Source organism: Musa acuminata, chromosome BXJ1-2 (genome assembly GCF_036884655.1).
Source record: "Musa acuminata AAA Group cultivar baxijiao chromosome BXJ1-2, Cavendish_Baxijiao_AAA, whole genome shotgun sequence".
Lineage (NCBI taxonomy): Eukaryota > Viridiplantae > Streptophyta > Magnoliopsida > Zingiberales > Musaceae > Musa > Musa acuminata.
In genome coordinates, this window is record NC_088328.1 from 26,117,153 (window position 1) to 26,142,399 (window position 25,247).

Here is a 25,247-nt window from a genome sequence, read left to right on the forward strand (position 1 = left end):
ATACATATATATATACATACATATATATATATACATATATATATATACATATATATATATATATATATATATATGCTTATGTATTTCACATTTGATGTTGCCCATTATCCAAATAGTTTAACGGTCGGAAATGGTCAAATAGTGTGGTTTAAATCGATTGCTTTGTGCAGCCATCTCATAGCACCACATGTTCGCTCCACGCGCCGTCGTGTTCCTCCTTTAGCACCTCTCGTTTGCCTCGATGCCCTTTCCGAACCCATCGCCTCATGGCCGCTCTCAATTCTCTCCTCGCTCCACACTCCCTCCCATCCAAAACCCCTCGCTCTTTCCCATCTCCTCTTTCCCCGTCATTCCAATATTCGGTACTCCGTCTCTCCTCCTCGATCAAGAACGCTAGACTCCACTGCCATGCCTCCGCCTCCTCCTCGGCCGCGGCGGTGGTGACCGAAGCGGAACCAGATGCCACCGGTGAGGGGGAGAAGTTCGACTGGTTCGCCCACTGGTACCCCGTCGCCCCCATCTGCGACCTCGACAAGCGGCGGCCGCACGCGAAGACTGTGATGGGACTGGACCTCGTCGTGTGGTGGGACCGGACGAAGGGGCGATGGCAGGTGTTCGACGACCGCTGCCCCCACCGATTGGCCCCGCTTTCAGAGGGCCGCATCGACCCGTCGGGCCGCCTGCAGTGCGTGTACCATGGCTGGTGCTTCGACGGCAGCGGCAGCTGCAAGTACATCCCCCAGGCGCCGGACGATGGGCCTCCGGTGAGTAACTTTGCTTGTCCGACCATCTTATTGTGTTCTGCTGTTGAAATAAGTTTGTTGGTTGATGCTTTTCTTAGAGTATATATAGTGTGGATTGTATACATGGATTCACCTTGTGGAGCTGAGTCCGACGAATTTGCCGCCTGAGGTGGCCAACTGTAACCCGCTGAACAATTATCGAAGCTCTTGCTTTTGCATAATCTACTTTGTATGGTGGCTTTTGATTTAGGTGTGTTACAATTGAGTAGATAAGTTCTTTTTTGTTTACATGACGAATAGATAATTTCTTCCTCGCTCTAAATGTGGTTAAAACGATACATGTTCCTTGATCATGACCATGGTTAGACACATATTAGTAGATCAGAATAGTGATTGCAACTCAAGGAAACAACTCACGACTCTAGTGCTGGTCAATGAGAAACAAACACACATGACTGAGAATCACATCGTGACAGTCGAGCTAAAATTGAGCATTGGAATATAGGAAATCATGTGAATTTGCTTTCCAAATACCAAAATTGTTGGAACTATAATAGAACAACAGGTGAAATGGTATAATTCTTGATTTGGTTAGATGTAATTGAATGGTTTAAACTAGAATAGGGCTAAACAGGAACCAAATCAATCTGTTTTGGCCAGAGTGGGACTTGATTTTGTTGGATTTAATTCAAGTCAATTCGACAGAGATCTAAGCTATTCATAACAATGTGCAAAATAGGCCATATAGTGACCATCTGATATCAATTTCAATAAGACTGGCTGTTGGATTCTATTTTTCATGTCGATCGTAATGATTCCACCTGATTGACTTGTATTGGGTGGTAGCCTATCAAATGTTTTATTCATTACAAGTATTAAATAACTAACATGTTGTTTGAGACACAAGTCATCATATGTTGACTGTATAGCTAGTGCACTAAACTAAATTTACTTTTGTCCAATTAGTGGATCAATTTTATTCCACATTGACCTAGCCCAAATTAAACAAACCACCTAGAGGAAAACAAGTATGAGAGTATGCAGGTAGATACTCTTTGTTTTTAATTTATTCAAACTGGGGAGGAAGTAAGTTTTGGGTTGGAAGTCAAGGGCCTTTCCACTAGGAAGTAATGATATAAATGGAAACTTCTATGAATAAGCAATAGCTATCATATAATGTGTATGTGTGGCATTATGTGATTGTGTGATATGTTAACCTTTTGTTTAAATAAAGTTAAACATAAACTATTGATTGATCATCCAACCCTACAGGTTCATACATTCAGGAAGGCTTGTGCTTCTGTTTATCCAAGTTTTGAACAGAATAAGATTTTGTGGTTCTGGCCAAGCACAGATCCTCAGTGCAAAGACATCGCAGTGAAAGCAAAGCCTCCATACATTGAAGAGTTAGATGATCCATCATACACTTCTACAATGGGAATGAGAGATCTTCCATATGGGTAGGTTCTTTTCTCTGGATTAATTTCCTATCATCAAACATTTACAATCCCAACTATGAAATTTTCAATCCCAACATTTATAAACTGACCATTCTTGGTCAAATTACCTGTTATGATCTTAAATTTGAGTTTTTTTTCAAGAAAATGAAGAACTTTCATTATGCTTCCATAGGAAGGCTATCATAAAACTCTGAATAGGGTGGAAGCTTCAACTCCCCACGTACAAGTTAGCTAAGTCTACTGTAGTTAGCTAAATTGTGTGCAAAAACATTCCTCTTCCAAGGCAAGTGGAAAAAACCGGTGACTCCAATAGTGGAGTTTAAATTTAAGTTTTCAGTATGTCATTTAGTAATAATTATGGAGTTCAGTTTGAGAACCTTTTTAAAAAGAAGAACATGAGCTTGAACATAGAGGGATTCATCAGTTTCTAAAATTGTGTACAGAACTTTGGGCTTGTTCGTGTTGGTGCCTCTTGACTAATGTCATAACTTGCCCTTTTATATTCTTGTTCATTAGTGTAGGCATCATCGCATAGAAATTACAAGTAGCAGCCAGTGCTTACTCTCTCAGATGTCTTGATTTCTTCAAAAAATAATGAAATGATATAAAATCACTGCAAGAACATGTAAATAAGGAAAAAAGGTGAAGGAAATGCATAACACCAGTATGGCATTATGTGATGGCAAGTCTATTGGATTTTGCTAAATTTCTTGCATTTTATACTCGATCTGTCTTCTAGGCAACCTTGATCAATGTGTTTGCTTTATAGAAAAGATTGTTTAGGTTTTTGGCATTTAACTTTCTGATTTGTCATTCATGCTGCAAAAGGCAATGCTTGCCCGTGGATGTGATTCTTCTGCCACCAGTTAACCATTTGCCACTCATATTTATGTTTAGACAGATGTTTCTAGGTGATGACAATTAATACACTATTTTAAATTTCCATGTTATCTGCATTTTCTTCTTCTAGGCCTAGATTATCCTGATTTATTGTTCAGCTTTTCTTGGAATATGAAGTCATCACTAAGTACCTGCCCGACATTTCAGGTATGAAGTTCTGATAGAGAACCTCATGGACCCGGCTCACGTTCCATATGCACACCATGGAATAATGAGAATCCCAAAAAGTCTGACTAGCAGATATGTACTTCTTGAAAACTTGTCTCAAATTAGCTGACTGAAGCACTTGAGCTTGTGTTCTACTAACATTTAATCCTTGAATTGCAAGTCAACAGAAAACTAAGCACTTGTATTGTGCAAGTTATCCTTTTTTTATTTCACTAACTAGAGAGACTCTTTCACAGTTAATGGTGACAGGGAAGGAGGCAGCCCTATTGATATAAGAATCGAGACATCAAACATAAATGGTTTACTTTCACAGCGGGATATTGGCTATAACAAATTTATAGCACCATGTGTATTTTATTCTGCACCTCATCGTCTAATGTCAGGGAATGGATCTGCTTCATCATCGGATGTCCAAGGGGTAATGTTTTGTTAATTCATTTCCTATGACAATTGGAGAGTGTCCACTCTGTTCTAAGATATATAACCTACTGTGGGTTCAGGGTTCTGCACTGAAGACACTCCAGAAGCAACGTAGATTTCTTCTAATTTTTATGTGTATTCCAGTTAGTCCAGGAAGAAGCAGATTGATTTATGTCTTCCCAAGAAACTTTGCAGTTTGGGTTGATCAAGTTGTTCCACGATGGATATTTCACGTAGGCCAGAATCTTATTCTTGATTCCGACCTCTATCTTCTTCATGTAGAGGTACGATTACTTTCTTCTTTGTTTCTTCCTGATATATTTATTTTGACTAATTTATGAACTTAAACTAAAATGAGTTACTAAATCTTAAAGGACAAAGATGTCTTCACCGTAATTCTGCAAGACATATTTAGTTCCTCTGTCTTTCTTTAAGCTACTTAATTTCACCCTCATCTTTTTCCTCCCTATGTCCTGGGGATATCTTTATGGGAAAAAAAATCTTTATATTTCATATGAGGTAATATTCATATCATTATGCAATAAACCAAACATTAGCAGGCTAAAATTAAACAGATAATAGATAGTCAATAAATATCCTGCTTATACCTTCTTTCACCCTTCTACTAGTGGAGCTTGTTTGCGTTTGTGGTTGTGTATGTATCCATTATGCACCCCAATTGCATGTTTTACCCGGGGATCATGGGCGTGATCAAAGAATTATCAGGCACATGAATTGACTGGGATTGATCTTCACAACCAGCTGCTTCTGCACACTAGATTGCTAATTTCTACTCTGAGCAATGTTTAAAACACCTTGCAAGCTAAGCAGTCAGAGAGCTAATCATCTCAACTATGTCTGAAATAAGCTAATTCCTCTTTTTCTAGTGATTGAGTCTTGACCTGTCGGTAACTATATAGGTTCTGCAGAGAAACTCAATTTGGAAGCTCTGGGACTTAAAAATCCCTTTGGTTTTCTAGCACATCTTCTAAAAATCAAATGAACTTACTGCTTCCTAATATCCAATCTCCATAATAACCTCCTCATCAATGAAGCATTAATCATGCTTATTTCCCCAGTCTTTTCCTCTTGGGGACCACGTACTATTTTATCAAATTTGCACTTCTCCTTTTCGGCACCCTCCAAGGAACATCTGAAATGCAGGAAATAAGTTAAGTAGCACTGCGTTACATTAATTGATCAGTCTGCTCACTTTGTTGGTTCTTGATGGCAAGATGGAAACTTCACTTTCAACGTTGTGTTATGGCAATTTGTATTCTATTCTTGCTATTATTTATTGATAACATCTGGGCTTGGACCTGTGTTGACCAAAATGGCATAATTGCAGGATTGAAGCTTGCATTATGATTTAGGATTCAAAAGATCATATGCTTGGACATGCACCTGCACCCAGATGTTTGCATCCATATCCACAAACAAAAATTGAGCCATTTATCTTTTCTGTTCTTTCTCCACATCATCTTTTGAAATTTAAAGCTGAGTGTTTGACATTTCTATGACATAAGATTTTGGAAATTTAGGTACATATTTGTCTTTCATGGCATTATCTCATAAATATGTGTCTTCTTGCAACTAGATAAGAACTCTTGTCATGTTGGAGATCAACTCTGATAAGCAACAAAAGGAAAACAGGAAGTGCTCCGGCCTAATAATCTTTTATTTTTAATTGTTGCAAAGCAGCAGCATATCCACTTATTTTGTTAATGTTGCCAAATCTTCCAAAAGCATGGTTCTAATTGCTATATTAGGCTATCACAGAAGTTAAGGTAATGTGGAAGATATTCCTTGCCGATATGCTAAGTCTCTTAATTATTTTGTTAATTTATGTCACACTGCTATGATGTTCCTTATTTTAATTTTTGAATGATGATTTGCTCGTTAAAGACAAGACCAGCAATGTTAATATGCGGAAGGCTCGAAGCAACTATTGTAGTATTACCAAAGTTTAAGGCTTGTCTGTTTGGCTCTTCGTTAATATATCTTTCTTCACAGGAGCGGAAGTTTGCCAAAGCTGGTTATTCTAATTGGCCAAAGGTCTGTTTTGTACCAACAAAGTCAGATGCTATGGTTGTTGCCTTCAGAAATTGGTTAAGGAAATATTCAAACAATCAGATCAATTGGGGAACCACATCTAGTGAACAACTTCCGCCTACTCCTCCAAGAGAGCAACTTATGGACAGGTAAAAACTATGGTGGTCTATTCATTCCTATGTAAATTATTATTAAATGCATATGTGCAATTGTGTATTCTATTGTAGGAAACATAGTACAATAATGATGTCCACTGATCTATAAAAATATACGAGATTCTAATAAGAAAATGCATAGTATATGTCAGAAGGACTTCAGCTCTGCAGAGGCAGTCTCACTCACGTGGGAATCTAATTCTGTCAGACTGTCCTCAAGTGATAAGCAAGATATTTAATCTTATGATGCAATTGGACATTTCATGTGTTTGTTTCTCTCGTACTGAGATTGATAACTTTGAACTTCAGCAACATGCATTTATTTTTTTATATGCTTCCCCTTCTGTACTGTAAGTGTAGCTTGCTTAAAAATGAAGTACTAAAACTAAAACATTGTCTGTTTCACTACTTTCAGATATTGGTCTCATGTCGTCCAATGCAGTAGCTGTCGTGATGCTTTAAAAGTTCTGAAGGCCCTTAAGTTATCTCTGCAGATTATCTCAATAGCTTCTGTAGGAATTGTCGCAGCCCTTAATCAGAGCATGATATCGACCATTACAAGGACTGTGATTGTCTCGACGGCAGTTATATGCTTCCTTGCTTCCAAGTGGCTCTCTGTTTTCATCTACAAGAACTTCTATTATCATGATTATGATCATGCTTTCAGATGAGGAATAGGGATCTGCTTTTCTCAGTGTGAATAAATCAACTTGCGTCTGGTTTGTTTGTCAATATCCTTTCTTCTGAGATTTATGTAAAAAAGGTCAATGGCTATGAACAGACATACAAGATCACATATCATATGATTCGCTATGCAGTTCTTCCATTCCGCAGATGCAAAATAGCAGTAAGTCCAAACTATTTGGGTCAACTAGAGAAATTTTACAGTATTGATCAGGATTATTTGCAGTTTCTGGATACATACAATTTTCATTATAATTGTAAAACAATGTTTCCATTCACTCAGTGCTCCTCACTGTGCTTGCCATATTCTTGAGCTCTTATCCAGGCATCATGAGATTATTAACATGTATGTGTGCATAGTTAAATGACAAAGTAATAAATTGCTTTTATGTTTGTTGGATCAGTATATGAAAATTTGCATGAGACTGCACTGAGACGGGAGTGATTAAAGATGCAGCTCTTGTCACTACTTACCTTTGAGCTTGGTCAGTTCTGCTTGACCAACATTAATTTGAGATCTCTTGGAGGCCAAGATTTCTGTGATGTTCTCAAGCTCAGTATGATTGAAAATTTCAAACCAGATCCAGTTGATTCTAGGACAGTGATTTAAAAAGCGCTAGGTGCCAAGGTCCAAAAACGCCCGAGGCGCTCGCCCGAGGCGCTCGCCCGAGGCGCTAAAATGTAAAAATATATAATATAATTAATAAATATAATTATTTAAAATTTTAAATAAAAATATGCTATTAAATTAAGAAAATCTATTAACAGTATTGAAAATTAATCATTTCAAATAAACTTAATATTAACAGTATACTGTATACTGAGCCTGCTGACTGAGAAACGAGGAAGCAGCGACGAGCGGCGGCAGCGGCGACAGCGACAGCGGCAGCGAGAAAGGGAGCGGGAGCGACAAGCAGCGGGAGGCGCGAGCGGCGACAGCGACAGCGTTTGCGAGCAGCGGTAGCGGGAGCAGGAGCGGCGAGCAGTGAGAGGCGCGAGCGGCGACAGAGGCAGCGTTTGCGAGTAGCGGCAGCGGGAGCAGGAGCGGCGAGCAGCGGGAGGCGCGAGCGGCGACAGAGGCAGCGTTTGCGAGCAGTGACAGCGGCGAGCAGCGAGATCGGGATCGGGATCGGGATCGGGATCGGGAGTGGCAGCGGCAGCGGGTTAGGGTTAGGGTTAGGTAAGGGTTATATCGGTTTAGTTGGTTCGATTGAACCAACTAACCAACCGAACCAAGACCGAACCAGACCTAAAATCCTGGTTCGGTCGCCTTGGTTTACCCAGGCGCTCACCCGAAGCGCCTGGGCTCGGGCGAGTGCCCAGGCGGCGCCTGTTTGAAGCGCGCCGCCTGGGAGATTAGCGAGGCGCTCGGGCCTCGCCTCGCCTCGCCCGAGCACCTTTTTCAATCACTGTTCTAGGATAAGATACAGAAAGAGATCGAAGACAACACACGGTAGTAAAGATTGTAAGTCCTGCAAGACAAATGGCATCACGGAGGGAGATCCCTCGGAGTATCCATAGGCTCGTGCACGATGCTGAAGCACTTCTGGACTCCATTCATGGTGTAGAGCATCGAGCTACTTGCAGCTGTCACCACTACATGGCCTGTACACTTCAACATCATCAATATCCATGTGGCTAACTCTGTTCTTACTACTGCAGCTCTCAGGTTCCATTGTGGTCAGAGAAGGATGGCATGTCAAGCTGGTGGTCGCAAGAGAGGAGGAGCTGGCGGTAACGTTTGACGTGGGCGATGAAGTTTGTGCTGGTGTTGGAGCCTCAGAGGAGGCAAAAGCGGCCTTGTTGTAGCCCCGGGCGGTAGCCTCTGCAGTCTGGAAGGTACCCAGCCACATCATGATCTTTTGCGTGGTGTCCTTGATCTCCACCACCCACTGTACTGAAGGCGTTTACCTGACACCCACAAACTTGCGGGTGCTGTTCTTGCTCCTAACCTTGTATTTGAGGCCAGGTTTCGAGTTGGGATTTGGCATTGGATTCCTTTGGGGTTTGAACTGGAGCTCCATGGATGTGAGATGGCGGGCTGCAGACAAGGAAGGAGATATATAGCACAGGGATGACCAAGGTGGTAGATTGCTTGTCATGGTTTTCTCGGTCACTTTTATTTAGACTTTGAGGTGTTCAAGTTGATGTTGAGATTGTTTGAGTTTGTGCTGAACATGTTTGTGGCCTTAAAAGAGTTATGTATATGTAGATGGATTTGGAGTTCCTCATGCTATTATTTGGCCAATCTAACCTTGGCTACAATGTCTTCCTTCCCATTATGGATTAATTGACATGGAAGCATCAAACTCTTCCAATCTCTTCTGGTCTTCCAGTTTCAGGTGTTTTTTATTTTACTGCTACTTTTTATTTTTTAGATTTTTAACATGTAATGTTTGTCAAGAAGTTGATCCTTCATCCATCACAAGAACAAGAAAAAAAAAAAAGTGTCAAGCGTGTAGAATCTGGACATCTGGATAGCCACTTTGTTTGCTAAAGCTGTGTAAGATCCGAAAGTGTCGTAGAGCCAATACTTTCAGCAACTTGCCAGTGACAGATTGTTAAGCAATTGTTCCAGTATGCTGGTCTAGTATCTTTGGAAGAAAACATGTATAATTCATGGCTCAATTCACATGATCAATGAAACATCGCATTAGATTTCTTTTGAACATCCTATTATCACTTTTCAGATGATTTCCTGATGCAGCTAATATTAGATATTATACCAGGGACATTAGTTATCACTTTTAACCTGCATTTACCATACCTCATAACACATAATTCCATTAGATACTACACTTGAATAAGAAAACACATGCATGGTTGACTTTTCTCACAAAATTTGTAGGTGAGACAAAAAAAATACCATCCAAATGACGATTTCTTCTTGGAGATGATGACAATTGTCACAAGGACCTAATTTAATCTGAAATAACCGAAAACGATAACAATCCTAGCTCAAGTTCCACAACAACCCAATGTTCACAACATACAGAACAATGGCAAGTTCATCACTGACATGTCGTAGGTAGAGAACGTGACTACAATGCACAACCACATAAAGACCAATTCCCACAATGCAAACATGAATAGCCTAGAAATCCTCTGCCTCTTCATCATCATCATCTCCGCCCTCTGCTCCGACCTCCTCGTAGTCCTTTTCAAGGGCAGCCAAGTCCTCTCGTGCTTCTGAGAACTCACCTTCTTCCATCCCTTCACCAACATACCAGTGAACAAATGCTCGCTTTGCATACATGAGGTCAAACTTGTGGTCGATTCGTGAAAACACCTCGGCGACAGCAGTATTGTTACTGATCATGCACACAGCACGCTGAACCTTGGCCAAATCTCCTCCGGGCACCACTGATGGTGGCTGATAGTTGATTCCGCACTTAAAACCAGTAGGACACCTTCATGGCAGATGGTAAAGCAATCAATTCCAAAGCATGGCAACTCAACCTTGCAATTAAGAGAAGAAAGAGGAGGGATCTTGGTACAATAAGCTCACCAGTCAACAAATTGGACGGTTCTCTTGGTCTTGATTGTTGCAACAGCAGCATTAACATCCTTGGGCACGACATCTCCTCGGTACATCAGACAACAAGCCATGTATTTTCCATGCCTTGGATCACATTTGGCCATCATGCTGGATGGCTCAAATACAGCGTTTGTGATTTCGGGGACTGAGAGCTGCTCATGATATGCTTTCTCGGCAGAGATAACAGGGGCGTACGAGGAGAGCATGAAATGGATTCTAGGATATGGAACAAGATTGGTCTGGAACTCTGTGATATCCACATTGATGGCTCCATCAAACCTTAGGGAAGTAGTCAAGGAAGATATGATCTGAGATATCAACCGGTTCAAGTTGGTATAAGTTGGACGCTCAATATCCAGAGACCTTCTGCAGATATCATAGATGGCTTCATTGTCTAAAAGAACTGCAACATCAGTGTGCTCGAGCAAGGAATGGGTGGATAGGACACTGTTATATGGTTCTACAACTGCTGTAGAAACCTACAAGAAAAATACAGATGACCAATAATTTGTGCAAAAGAAAAAGATGACACACCAACTAAGCCACAAGTACCCAGCTATAAAGAGACCAGACACCAATCAATACTTATCACTAGAATCATATCCTCTACTGTACAGGATGGTCCAATGCAGGAGGACGACCATCCAACACCCGTCGAGATTTGTGCAGCCACATGACAGGTGGGTGTTGAAAGGCTTTCCTCTATTAGAGAACAGTGCTATAGAGGATCTTGCAGATGTGCCCATGCTAAATCATACATCAATACAAGGATACAATATTGATATGCTTTCAAAAATTGATCACTATATATTCATCTCCAGTTAACTTAATGTACTATGGTTTGCAGAAATTGTATGATAAATTTTAATTCTCATCAGCATTGCAATGAAACAAAGAACCAAATGAGACTTTGTTATGCAACTTTGTTATCCATTATCATTTTTCTAACAAGTCATCCAACTTACATCATGTATAAATAAGCTCACAATTTGCCACCATAGGCATTTGCATAAAAATGAACATATTTTCAACAGAGTTTCACTTGCTCTGGAGAAAAAAGCTTTTCAACTTAAAACGCCACTGTTAAATGACAAAACTATCCAATTGCTAAGAATATTAACATGATAATTAGGTTTTCTGGGTTCAATCAGATCATATATTAGCATCTTATGCCTTACAGAGTCCTAGAACATAGTTTTCACATCAATGACCAATAAAATCAGAATAATGTATGAAAGCATTAGAGTTCAACAACAGAGACCTAATTCACAGAAATCAATCTATCAGACATTGACTATTGACTGAAAGTAAGGAAGCTTGCACAACTTGTTCATACCTGAGGAGAAGGATATATGGTAAAACCAAGCTTCGACTTCTTCCCATAATCCACAGACAATCGTTCCAAAAGCAAGGAGCCCAAACCAGATCCAGTTCCACCACCAACAGCATTGAAAACCAAAAACCCTTGCAAGCCAGTGCAATTGTCAGCCAGTTTCCTGACACGATCAAGGCATAGATCCACAATTTCCTTCCCCACTGCAGCTCACAAGACAATCCAAGGTTACAAACAGAATAAAAAGAATCTCTTCCACCAGAAACAATAGGTTTTCATGGGGTACAAAGAAAGGTGTCACTACCTGTGTAGTGGCCCCGCGCAAAGTTGTTAGCAGCATCCTCCTTACCGGAGATGAGTTGCTCCGGATGGAAGAGTTGGCGATAAGTCCCGGTTCTGACCTCGTCGATGACAGTCGGCTCGAGGTCCACAAAGATGGCCCTCGGCACATGCTTACCAGAACCAGTCTCGCTGAAGAAGGTATTGAAGGCATCACACGCCACTCCTACAGAAGTATCACTGTTGAAGACAAGAGATCTATAAGCCAAAAACCACACAAACTATTCCTTGGTACAAAATGTTCCAACTTTCACAGGTAAACGTCATTTCCTTTGCTCCGATTCCTTAAACGGAACGAGAAAGGAACAAGAAGTCGCTAGACTCCATTAAATAACGTGCAAGGTGAGATTTTGCAAACTCATGCAGGGTAAAACATAACAACAAAAAAATAAAGGTGTGATCTTTGACAAAAACAGTTCGGAAATCCAACTTTTTCTTAAGACGTTGCCAAGTTACAGAAATGATTGGGTTAGGGTAGGTTTTAAAGCGGGAAAAAAGCGACCTTTGATCATCGTGTCCTCGCTTCGGCGTCAAGCCCCTTTCAAAAATCAAGGTAAAAAACCCTAGATCTAACAAGGAAACGAACTAATGGGACTAAAACACCACCGGATCTAACAAAAGAAAGAGTAGGGAATCGACGATTTGTAGAAGAAAAGCGTTTGGTTAGGGAGACCTGGGCATGATGCCATCGGGCTGGATGCCGTGCTCGAGGCAGTAGAGCTCCCAGCAGGCGTTCCCCACTTGGATCCCGGCCTGGCCGATGTGGATGCTGATGATCTCCCTCATCTTTCCTCTTCCTCTTCTCGAGCAGAAACCGTGGAAGATGTGTATCGGAGAAATGGAAGACGAAGAGGAAGAGTAGGGTTTTTGACGGCTCCTGTATGGGCGCAGGGGACGGCGGACAGCGGACAGCAGGCGGGGGCGTATATTTATTTAGTCGGCGAAGGAGGAAGAGTGCGGAGGAAGACCAGTAAGTGGGCCTCCACAGCGCGGGCGTGGGCTCATTGATGCCCTCCCGAAAGACCATAATGCCACCATGAGGTGGACCTTTGCACCGAATCATATAAAATTTTAATTAACTGATAATATGATTATTAGACTAATCTTACAAGTATAATATATTTTTATATATCAATATTGAAAAGATATATTACAGATTATTTTTCATATTATTCTAATAAAATTAGATAAAAAAATTAACATATAAGAAGGACGGTATAAATTCTTGATAAAAAAAAGAAACTTCATAATAAAAAGATTATCTTAGTCAAATATTATAAAAAAATTATATAATAGAGGAAGCAATTTGAGAAAGAGAAGAATGGATAGAAGAGAAATATCTAGTACTATTCATATTAAAAAGTAGAGAATAATAATTACTTAGGTATAAATGAAATAATAAAAAATTAAATAGAGATGAAAAAAATATTGTATTAAAAATATTGAGATTCATATGTGAGATTCAATAATTAATTTAGATCAAAATATGTCATTCTTATCATGCCAAATTAAGTTTAAATTTAATTATTGTAATATCAGAATTATGTTAAGAAAAATAAACTTGAGAGGAGGTCTAACGTGATTGAACTCATAATCTTATCTTCAATCTTATCTTTTTTACCAGCATGAAAATTCCTTACTTTCTTTTTTTTTTTCAAATTCAACCAATTCAACGTTGAAGCCTAATGATTTTGGTTATAAGAAAAATTAAAATAAAAAATACTCAATACTTAGAATTTTAGTTTTATAAATTATAAAATAATATTTTCATATAATTTTGAGTAATCTAGACTTCGAATTAATATTTAATTTTTTGATATATTTTGTATAAATCTCTTATAGTTTCAAAACCTCTGATATGATTTTGATTTGAGATGATGCATAGAGTTATGTGTGTTTAGATGCTCAGAATCTTTTTTTTTTTTTTTAAGAGATTCAATTCGAGCTAAATTAATCTCCTAAGGATATAATTATGCTCTATTATATATATATATATATATATATATATATATATATATATATATATATATATATATATATATATATATATAAAGGTTTTGTGGGATTTAGAATGATTGAATACCACCTCTATTCCCCAATATATGAGGTTTATAAATTTAGATAGCCTTAACTCAATTTTAGAAAATATAATATGTATTGATAGTTGAATTAGGATAATAGTTTAATCTTCAAATGATTTTATTTTAAACTAAAATTTTATAAATATTTAAATTTATATATTTTTTAGTTTTTTATAAAAGTTTATGAAAATTTAAAATCATTTGGTTAACTATAATAGTGAAGTAAGACATATTATTTATATATATATTTCTTTTAATTAGATATTATAATTATGTAGAAGTGCCAAAATTATCATGCACACATGAAATTCTATCATTTGTTTAGTAAATTAGCATATTTTACTTTTAAGATTATTTATTTTTTCGTTACACTCCTATTGATATACATGTAACTAAGAATAAGGTGTTATATATATATATATATATATATATATATATATATATATATATATATATATATATATATATATATGGGATATTTTAGAAAATGCATATGAGTTTCATGAAACTTCAAAAATATCCTTAAAAGATTAATAATAAATCTTAGCATTATAACCCCAATTTTAATTTCTTAGAACTCTGAAATAAATAGAATTAAACACATAAACACGATGAAATAAAAGTAAAATCACTATATTATAACTTTCAATTTATTTAGGACAACCATTATAATTTTTTCTCTCTTTGTTGAAATACTCATTGTAATTGTCATAAAGACCTTAATTTAAATGACAAATTAGCCACCATGCTTTCTCAACCTAAAGAAACTAATGATTTTGACCATGCTATTTGCCTTGTCAACTTTTCTCTTATGTTATGTTTTTTTTCCGTACCTTCTATATAACGTGAGGATCATCAAAGTACCTGTCCATTTCAATATAATTGTCTCTTGGATTTTTCCTCTCAAACATCTAATTATGTATTCTTGTTGCTAACTTAATTCTAGAAGAGCATGTTATTATTATAAGAAGGCCAAGGAATTATCATGTTATGCTCAAACATGAACCTTTTCCAACTAGAATTTGCCTTATAAAAACCTTCATGAATTGGATTATTTTCTTGATGTGCAATGTTTTTAGACAACCACAAAATAAAACTTGTTGTCGGGCTATATGTTGAATGATGTTGGAGAATATTCAACTCCAACACAGGAAATGTATTTTGAGTAACATTATCTTTGTTTTCCTGACATCACCTCTTGTATTTTATTCAAGGATGGTTTGTATATTATTATAGTGAGAGAAAAGTATTGGCATGTGAAAGAAGAGAGAGAGAGGGAGAGAGAGAGAGAGGTTAAAATGGGTAGATGGAAACAGTCTGCAGTGGAGAGCATGTGAGTGAGGACAGACTGCTTAGCTGTTGCCTGCCATTTGTTGAAGCTTCATGGGTCCACCAGTTCATTGCAACCCACCTCCGACATGATTTTAATTGGGCAAGAGACAATGATAAATAAACTACTGATGCTGCACACCCAACTCAATCATGGAGCAAGTTTGGGTGTCACCAGCTGATTCAACTACAGCATCTCCATCCTTCACTGAACTTTGACAAGACTTCCATAGAAGAAACATTGCAATTAAGTTGAAGAAAACAACTCCAATCATAGCTCAAGTGGAGTTATTTCTGGAGAAATCAGAAAGGTTTTAGTCAACTAGAGACTCAAACCAGACAACATTTTTGAGTTTGATAACCAAGTGCAAAAGCTTGTCTTCTATGATAATAAAAAAGCATATCTTAGTTATCAACATTTTTTTTTTTTGGACATGGTTTTATTTCAGGAGCTTATTGTTGTGTTCACTGATTGATTTTTCATCTCAGATATGTTTGACCTCCTAAGCTACTTGATGTTTTGAGTTGATGAACATATACCATTGGAAGTATTAAACTACTAAAGTGATGCAAGTTCTGTTTTTTTCCTTCACTTTGAAATAGAAACAAAAAAAGAAGAAAAGAAGAAGCAGATCTATATAGAACATACAGGATAGAGGGAAGTTTGATAGTGAGTAGCAATTACTACCTTTGCAGCTTATGTCCTCCTTTCTTTTGAAGTCAATTTAGCAGCCAACTTTAAATGAGGAACCAACTGCATAAACAAACTACAGGGAGTTCCTATATTTAGGCTTTTAAGCAAAAGGTCATGGACAGCTGATAGGGGTTTACTTATGATCACAATTCATGGCCAATACCAGTACATAATATTGTCTATTAATTATTTAGTATAACTTAATTATGCATTAATAAATCATCATTTGTAATTATGAGTTCTTGAATCATTAAGAAATCATTCATTCTGCAGTAAGTCCCCACTCAGTTTTGTCACTTCAAATTGGATTCCAAGCTGCAAGTAGAGATTTTTTCTACTCAATCATATAAAATTAGATACGTCATTATTTGATTTTTCTACTTCTCAATCAAAATAGTAATCTTTTTAGGAGAACTAATCTCTCTCTCCTTTTTTTTTTCTTTTTTATTCTTGTCTCCCTTCCAAGATGCTATCTCTTGGTTGCTTCTATGCCAAAGGAGTGAGTCATGTGTGACAACATGCTCTGAGGCTAATGCATGTATGGGATCTGTTCCAGCTTGGAGTAGAAGTCTTGTTGATTTCGAACCAGAAAGCGAACTGATTGGTGCTTGCAAGTTTTTCTAGCTCCAGTTGCAGCCTTGCAGGGAATCTACTCACATGAAGCTTCCTTTTCCACCTAACATTCATGAGGAGTGATTGTGCTGTTCAGCTGCACTATCCATATGGGGATTTGCACCCACAAGTTTGGGTAAGGCATGGTGTGGATATTGACATCTCTTGGATCATCTGCCTCAGAATCCTTCAGCATTTCTAAAAGTCAAAAGGGTTCCAGGTTTTGCTTGCAATTCAATCTTTAAAAACATGATAGCTTCTTTCCTTGTTGATGCAGTTATCCTCCATGAAATCTTGTCCAAGGATAAAGGTAAAAAGATGGAGTGATGATTCTTCTTCATGCCTTGTTTCTCACCAGGAACTTAACTTGTACTGGTGTCAAATGGGCTGACCAAACAGAGGTCTCCTTTCCAATCAATTTATTTCTAATTTAGTTTGATTCAAACTCATTATCAATTTTAACATCTCAATATGATACCAGAGTCAAAGGTCCACTAAGAAAAATCATGCTATAAAACCAAAAAAAAGCCCTCTATTCTGATACTAATATCATCTTCTTTTTTCCTCTTTGTGCATTGCATGTTGTTTCCTCCAACTTAGTTGTTTTATTCAAAGTAATTTGTGACATGACACTAACCATAGTTGGAATATTGATTATTACATTGCATATTAGAATTCCTATGACTTCTTCTGCCATTAATTATTATTATTATGAGGATCAGTTTGACAAGCCTAGACATATTTTGGTAAGATGAGAAAAGCCTAGTTATGAATGACATAAACCCAATTCTGCTAGATAGGCTTTTAGTATCAGAATTTTGAGCTGACAAATTTGTTTGATAATATTAATTTTGTGAGAACGAGTCTTGGTACGACGGTAAGATTATCGTAAGCCTAATAAAACGGTCGATCCTAAGAACGTTAGATCAAGTTTTTTTTATATTATGAGTGTGAAATTTTGTTAAAGGTTGAAAAAAATTATTTGAAATGCCAATCCATATATGTTGAAGGTAGCAATTTTGCCCCTCATAGACTCTAATAAATGGATGTTAATGCTTTGTATGTTTCTTTTGCTTAGAATTGTCATGATTCGAACCCTGTAAACTAAGCCTAAGAAAGAACCACGTTGAGACCAACAGAGATCGGAGATCTCTGTAAGCTTAGAATTGTCATGATCGGAGATCGGAGATCTGCTGTATGCATGACTCCAACAGAGAAAGTAAATGAATAAGCAACATATATTATTGAGTTTTATTCCAACAAGACAGTTCTCTGCTTTCTAACCGAGAGACCGTCACGTACGTCGATCACCAGCGCATGCATGCATGCATGCATGCATCAAACACGTAAACGTTTATTCCTATCTCTGCACGCGTCAGACCAAACGCGACATGATGAAGAAGAGATCACAGAAAACAAAACGAGACGGTAAAAGAAGGTTTAGTCTCTTGCAGTTGTCTTCTTAGGCGAGGAAGCATCCGAAGACGACGGCGGCCAACGAGGCGAGGGCGGCGGCAGGCGCGGCGATGGTGGTGGCGCCGGAGGTAGGGCCGGCTGCGGCAGAGCCAGGGGCGGAGGCGGCGGCGCCAGAGGCAGGGTCGGCTGCGGCCGCATCAGAGGCAGGGCTGGCTGCGGCATCAGCGGCGTGGCTGGAGGCCGCAGCGGCCTTTTGCACCAGGGAAGAGGCCATGAGGAGGGCCATGACGGCCATGGCGAAGAAGCGGAGCTTGAGACCAGCTTCCATTGTTGTTGTTGATGATGATGATGATGATGAAGGTATAGTTGGGAGAGAGGAGGAAAGGCTGGTAATGTGTTCGAGGAATGAGAAGAAAAGAGAGGTGGGAGTGCCTTCATGTGGTGGCGTGGGGGGGTTTATATGGTGGACAGAAGTAGGAGATGTGTTGTCTATTGTGTGGTTGGGCAGAAGGCCTGAGAATTAGGAAGGAAGAAGCTGTCAAAGGTGGAGGAGAGGCTGTGAACGAATTGAAATCAATGAATATGAATGAAAGGAGGTGAGACCAGACATGTAAGATTGGAATAAATGCGTTATTATCATTAATTTAAACTTAAGTATTTTGAATCAATACTTCAAATTTATCATGTTAATGAATTAGTTATTCATCAAATGACAATAATAAAACATGATAAGAGTCAAATAGAAAATGTTATGTGAATAGGTCCAGCATTAAGATTGTAAATTAGTCATAGCATATCATGTTTATCATAAAACAAAAAAAAAGGATTGTTCAGATGTATTTGGGTTAGGATTGAGTTTGACATAAACAAGATTAGTAAAGACTTGTTTTGAACTCGAATCGAGATTATCGACCCAACATGGAACGACGATTAACCATAAATAAGCCGACGATTAACCATGGAACGACGATTATCGACCCAACATGGAACTCGAATCGAGATTATCGACCCAACATGGAACGACGATTAACCGAACTTAAAATCGAACCCTTGGATTTAGATGAAATATTTCATATAGTCAATCCCAAATAGTCAATCCCAAATAATTGACATGCTTAGATTCATGATAAAGGGCCAGAAATGGACCTTCTGATTTTAAGACCTTTGCAAAATTGTGGTGTTAATGCAAAAAAACAAAAAACATTTTCTACATTAATCATTCCAAAATGGTAGAATTAATTATAATTAATTTAGGTCTGCCGCAACCAATGAAAATAGCTGGGCAATGAGAAATGTACATGCATTAATGATTCAAGCATGATGATGGTATTAGAAGCAATGTTCCAACCTGAATCCAGCTGAGTTCCAACTCTTTGCTTCGTCTGCAGTCATATAGTTAGGTAAAGTAGCATTTTTGACTTCTGCTATATGGAGTTCCATCTTTGACAATCTCAAGAAAGAGTTCCACATCTGTAATCCACTGGTGTAGTTCAAAGAAGCAGACATGGTAAGAATATTTTGAAGTCAAATGTGTCTCTCAGCCACACAAAGTGGAGTTTCCAGCACCACCAGGAAGGTCATGTTCAGAAGACATTACAAAATGTGCACTGCATGCCACATAATGCTATGCATAGAGTACAGTGGAATGATTCATTGAGCACAGAAGGTAAGCAAAAGATTTACTTGCACTTGCAGGCTGCATGTAGTTCCACATGCAGGAGAACACAAAAGCTGGTAACTCAGTAAAATGTCTGACAACAAAATCAGAAGGGACTGGGAATTTGAATGCAACCAAATCTTCTGTGTGCCATGTGACATGCCTTGTTTGTATTGTTCTCCTGAGCTATGGAAAACCAGCTGTGGAATTATTTGAGGTGTCCAAAACATGCAGAGGGTAAAAGCCAGAAATCTACAAGGACCAGGAGTAGTGGAACAAGCCAAACAGTGTTCTCAGAAGCCAAAACTGTCCAAAACATGCAGCACAAAAAGCCATGGAGGTCATTCACATGCACAACAGCACTTTGACTCTCCCCAGCTTGTCATCAACAGCCTATATCATAAAAGACAAAGAAACTTCCCTCTCACTCTGCTTGTTTCTTTGAAGGCCCCAGATCCACACTACCAAGATTGCTAAAGCTCACATGTCGCAGAATCCCATTCACCCATTAGCATAACCTGAATCAATAGTCCCAAGAAGGGGCAAATGACAAAGAAACAAATACATGTGAGAGACTATAACAGGCCCTGTTTCTCTTGAGAAACCTAGCCTCTATCTCTCTCCAGCTCTATATGGAGAGAAGAAGAGTACAAAGTTAAGAAGGCAGACAAAAACCTCTGAAGAAGAGACCAATTTTCACAGCTGCCAAGGTGTTGAAAAGGGGTGGTATTACACTGAATGGTACAAGAGAAAAGGAGGGAATTTGATTAGGATTTCTATGGACAATTAGAGTTTCTACCAGGCCCCCCATAGTAAAAGTACTGCCCCCATGCATTACTGTTCCCATTCTGCACATCGTAGCAGTTTGACTGCTCAGTGAAGGCTCCAACACCTTCAGGTGCCCTTAGATTGTTAGACCCATCAACTATCTGAATGTTCCTGAAGTAACTTGCCTTGCTAAACCCTTCTTCAGGGAAACGGCCACTGCCCATCTCGGTGGAGGTGTGCTCACCATCCGGCTCCGAGTTCACAACCTCCCCTCCCCATTCTATCATGGTGGCACTGTCTGCCAAATAAGAGAAGAGGAAAGAAGGCCAGTAGCCCAAAACGTAGTCGCTCCCAAATTGCATCCACCAGTTCCCCTCCTTAGGATCCTGCACAGTTAATCAGAACCATGTTATCATCATTATTGAAAGAGATAAGGCAGAAAGTAATAAACAATCCAAGCAGCAGAATTATACAATGTGCAAGTGCATGAAAAAGAACAAGAGTAGGTGGATCAGATTCATTCTCTGTTGTTTTGTTTTTTATTTTACATACCTTCCAAACGAGTATGCTTATATCATATTGTGAGCCATCATAGTTGGAGATCGGAGAGATGCTGGCACCCATTGCAATCTCATTGTTAATTTGAATGAACCCAGAGCAAAGTAGGTTGTAGCAGCCAGTTGCTTGATATGCATCACTCTGAAAAATCATGTAAAGAACCTATTTTAAACCCGACCGATATTATATAAGAACGATTACCGAAACCATTCCACCGTCTCATCAAACGAATCGAAGAAGAGTCAAGCAAAACAATTCTGCTAATAAAATTATAATATAAATAACAACCCATAGAACACAGTGTAGGATGGTATAATTAGAGGGGGAAAAAAAGGATAGATGAAGCTTGGAAGGACAAGAAAACTTACAGTCCAGTAAGTAAAAAGCCTTGTGTAATTGTCTCCATACAAATCCGGGCTGACCTGATTCTCACCACACAAAGAGGATTCAATGCATGCATAGTCCCTTTCATTATATCAAAGGACAGAAATAAGAAATGTACCTGCCAACCAGCTTCAATGCTATTAAGATCCGCCCCAAAAGAGCCCCCTAAAATCCAGATCTGAGATAGACTGAACTCATTGGATTGCTGAATCTTTGGCTGCCACACATTTATGGTTGCCTTTGCTCCATAATATTTATCTCCCTCCACATAAGCAATTGCATGCTACTCAAAAGGATCCGCACACAAACAAAGGAAAAAGAACAAAACAAAACCAATGAGAAAGGAAAAGATGAAAGCCAAGATTCAAAAGCAAGCTAAAATATTTAACAAAAAGTGAACTTGATTCCGAAGCGTAATATTGATGTTTGCATTAACCTGATGGCCACTCTCATTGAGAAGGTCAGGGTCAACAGACATGGGGTTGGGAAGGCTCCTGTGCTTCTTCCTCCCATATCTTTTAACAGAGCTGGCCCTTGACACGTCCTCCCTGGTGGTTCTCCGGATGGGGATGGTGTCCTCAGGGCACCTACCATTCTGATGCCACAGTTGAGCCATGGAGGGGGTTTTCGTCTGAGACACAACCTTGTTCCCGCCGAACAAGCCTTCTGGGTGATAAGCTGGCCTCATCTGAAAATATTATCGGCATAAAAGTGAATTGTCAAGTAGACAAACCGCAGAAGGTTTGGAGCAAGAAAAGAGAGAGAAACCTGGATCGTGTGGTTCTTGAGGAAAGGATGATCAAAGGCTGGTTGGTGAGAGACATGCACACAGTCTATAATATCTCCATCTGGACTCTGCTCATTTACATCAAGAAGGAAAGCATTTAGAATGCTAAAAGCTAGATTTTTAGGTACGGAAAACAAGAAGGGAAAAAAGTGCAGACCACAACTCCAGTATTTTGATGACAGGAGAACTCTCAACCGGATGATAGAAATTGTCTTTATAAGCGACACTCTTATTTATAGAGAGATCAACATGCTAAAATTTTAAACGAATGGAAGAAAGGAATCCACTTTTTTTTTTTTTCATCTATCGGAGAACACGCCGAGTTTGCCAAAATACAACAAAAAAGATGGAAAATCGTAAACAAAAACGAAGATAATTGGCCTATTAACCGCATGCATTATAAAAAACAAATGGAACGCTTCTATTGACCATTTTTTTTCCACGAACAGAAATTAAAATCTCCAAAACAGGGACAAAATATGTAGGATTATCTGATACACACCCATAATCGATAAGAAGCCAACCCAAAAATGAAAACCGATAAATCCAGAAAGAAAAGCGAGAGAAAGAGAGAGAGAGAGAGAGAGAGAGACCTTGATGCTCTTGACAGGCGTCTTGTTGAGCCGCTTCAGGTGCCGCCGCAGCTCCAGCCGCTGCCTCGCCACCCCACCGGCCCGCCCCCCCGCAGCGCACGATAGACAGGCCATCAGCGCCAGCAGTGCCACCAGGCTGCGGCCCACGCTACCATGCGCCGCCATGGCTCCTTCCCCCCGCCCTCCTCGTCTATCTCCCCCACCTCGAACAGTACTAGTTTTTTGGTCACCGAAAAGCGCTCTCTCTCTCTCTCTCTCTCTCTCTCTCTCGTGCCCGTCCACTGTCTCCCGGATCTCCGTGCCCATGTGTATGTATCCCTAGGAGGGTAGAATAGGAAGAAGATGATTTATCGGTCAAAATAGAGTCAAACATAACGGCTGGGGAGGAGGTGGGGACGTTACAGTGTATGTAACGAACATCCTGCGAGATATACGAGTCCCTTTGGCACAAAGCTACGCCAAACTCCAATCGACAGCGCAACCATATCCGTTATATACAGCCGATATATCTTTCGATTTTATGCGTCACGTAACGGCGTTTGGTCGAGAATGTGCGATAAGGCACGTGCGTTGGCTGGCCGGTTCGAAGTCCACCCTCATCGCCTTCTATTTCCTCATCGCACGAAACGTTACCGTTTTCCACGCGCGAAGATAACCAAAAAGGAGGAGCGGTGACGGGATCTCGTATCACGTGATGTCTTGCTGCCGTTCCATCCGTCCGATGATCAAACGGACGGTCTGGATGAGGATATGGGCTTTATGCTATTCTACGTTATAAAACAGCGTGAACGTGGCTTGAGGAACGGAGTGTGCAGAACGAGCGACTCCATTTACCGGAGAAGAATCTTGCTAGGAACGAACCCTGACACGAATCACGATGCAGAGAGTCTCTCGCACGAATCTCGATGTGGATGGCTATCGAATCGACAATAGCGTGGAGATTCGGGCTAGGTGGGATCTTAACTTCCCTTGTCCTGCTAATGTTTGTCAAAACCATGAGTATTATAAATTCACACTAATAATCAATGCTCTTAAAATATCAACTTAATAAATAAATAACTTTAGATCAAATCTAGAAAGGACATTTTATAATTTATCAGTGCAAGAGTCAGAATATGGTCATTTTTATGAGCAAGATGTACTTTCAAAATTGACCAAAATATAGAAATGTTTGAAAGGACCTTCTTTTCCTTAAGATCACTGTAGATTACAAAGAATAAAAAAAACCAGAGTGTTTAGTGTATGTACCTCAATTTATTGAGAGCTGCAATAGATAGCCTTATCTTCACTTTGTTCAACTGCTTTCTCAGCATGGTGCCAAATTGGTACCATGCATCTAAGAAGATTCTTCAATCAACACTTGATTGAGATCTAAAGAGTAGCAGTCCCCACCCCATTTTGTAGTTCTCTTGTGTGCTTGGAGAGTGTGATGCATTTACTGTTCACATGACCAAGCCAACTGCACATGATTGCTCATGCTGACCAACCATGTACCCTGCCTCTCTGTCATTCCCCTTGCCCTATCAATTGTCACAGTGGGCACTGATGAAGCCAATCAATAACATTTCTTAGAGTTTTCCTGAATGATTGCTCATAAGACAAAGACTTTTCTTATTCTGCATAGGCACTGGGACACTACATTAATCAAGTAAATACAGGGGAAGCTCAATCATTACCTATTTATTCCTTTGACAATCTGTTTGATCATGTTCAAATGCAGTTGTGTGTGGCCAGTTCACTGCAAATTGGAGAAAGCTATTATATTATCAAGCCATGAACACCTGGAACCATCTGCAGATCTATATCCACCAGAAGTATGGGTGGTTGCCATGGATAAGCCCCAGGATAAGAAAAAAAGAGAAGAAAGGTGGGAGAAAGACACCACTGTTGTCCTTTAGGCTCACAAAAGAAGGCATGCAAGTTTGGCAATATTTCATGAGACTGGAGAGAGGGTAGGACCAATGCTAGCCTCCACAACAGAAACAGGATTCATGTGTGGTACTGCCATGAGTAGGGAGAAATGGTTAGTTGGCAATGCTCCACCTCTTTTGATACCACCAATACATGAGTGAGAGAGAGAGAGAGAGAGAGAGAGAGAGAGAGAGAGAGAGAGGGTGGTTGGTTGGGGTTCCTTAAACTCAGAAATTTCGCCTTGCTTTTGAGAAGCAACAAGAAGAAAATGAGTATTTCATGTTCAACACAATATAAAAAGGAAAAAAAGAACTAACTATAATGTTCATGGAAGAATGCACATAGGAAACCTTCCAATGCTGATCTAAACCTATCTGCCTTCTTCCACTATGAAATCTCCCAAAGCTATTACACTGGCAGATGAAGTCACCTGCTGAACTCAAATTATATATATATTTGCTGAACTCATGTTAGGATCCTCTCCAAAATGTACAGAGCACTGGAAACTTCAAATCCTTACATCTCAATCACCACTAGTGTAAGCCTATATTATTATCCTGGATTGTTTATTTAACCTATATATGATATATAGGTGTTGGGACTCCTGCTTCTTTGTTTTTGGTCAGGTCACACTAACCTTATGAGTGGGAAGAGATGTCTGGGTC

The 25,247-nt window shown here is 39.3% G+C and overlaps 3 protein-coding genes across 3 annotated transcripts; 1 reads left to right on the top strand and 2 right to left on the bottom strand.

The window, feature by feature from the left end:
* Window positions 1–176: 176 nt before the first annotated feature.
* LOC103975726 (protochlorophyllide-dependent translocon component 52, chloroplastic) lies at window positions 177–6,860 on the top strand. Its single transcript, XM_009390784.3, has 7 exons — window positions 177–764; window positions 2,016–2,203; window positions 3,251–3,343; window positions 3,506–3,689; window positions 3,772–3,975; window positions 5,705–5,892; window positions 6,314–6,860. The coding sequence occupies exons 1-7, from the start codon at window positions 267–269 to the stop codon at window positions 6,567–6,569; spliced, it is 1,611 nt and encodes a 536-aa protein (XP_009389059.2). The 5' UTR covers window positions 177–266; the 3' UTR covers window positions 6,570–6,860.
* A 2,585-nt stretch (window positions 6,861–9,445) lies between these two features.
* LOC103975725 (tubulin alpha-3 chain) lies at window positions 9,446–12,705 on the bottom strand. Its single transcript, XM_009390783.3, has 5 exons — window positions 12,466–12,705; window positions 11,758–11,972; window positions 11,457–11,656; window positions 10,091–10,599; window positions 9,446–9,992 (listed from the first exon to the last, which is right to left on the bottom strand). Exons 1-5 carry the CDS (start codon window positions 12,576–12,578, stop codon window positions 9,677–9,679), a joined length of 1,353 nt encoding a protein of 450 aa, XP_009389058.2. The 5' UTR covers window positions 12,579–12,705; the 3' UTR covers window positions 9,446–9,676.
* Window positions 12,706–19,849: 7,144 nt separating this feature from the next.
* Window positions 19,850–22,874, bottom strand: LOC103975724 (protein neprosin). The gene is made up of 7 exons (XM_009390781.3): window positions 22,672–22,874; window positions 22,060–22,146; window positions 21,728–21,979; window positions 21,410–21,574; window positions 21,276–21,329; window positions 20,902–21,048; window positions 19,850–20,735 (listed from the first exon to the last, which is right to left on the bottom strand). The coding sequence occupies exons 1-7, from the start codon at window positions 22,834–22,836 to the stop codon at window positions 20,358–20,360; spliced, it is 1,248 nt and encodes a 415-aa protein (XP_009389056.2). The 5' UTR covers window positions 22,837–22,874; the 3' UTR covers window positions 19,850–20,357.
* Between the last annotated feature and the right edge of the window lie 2,373 nt (window positions 22,875–25,247).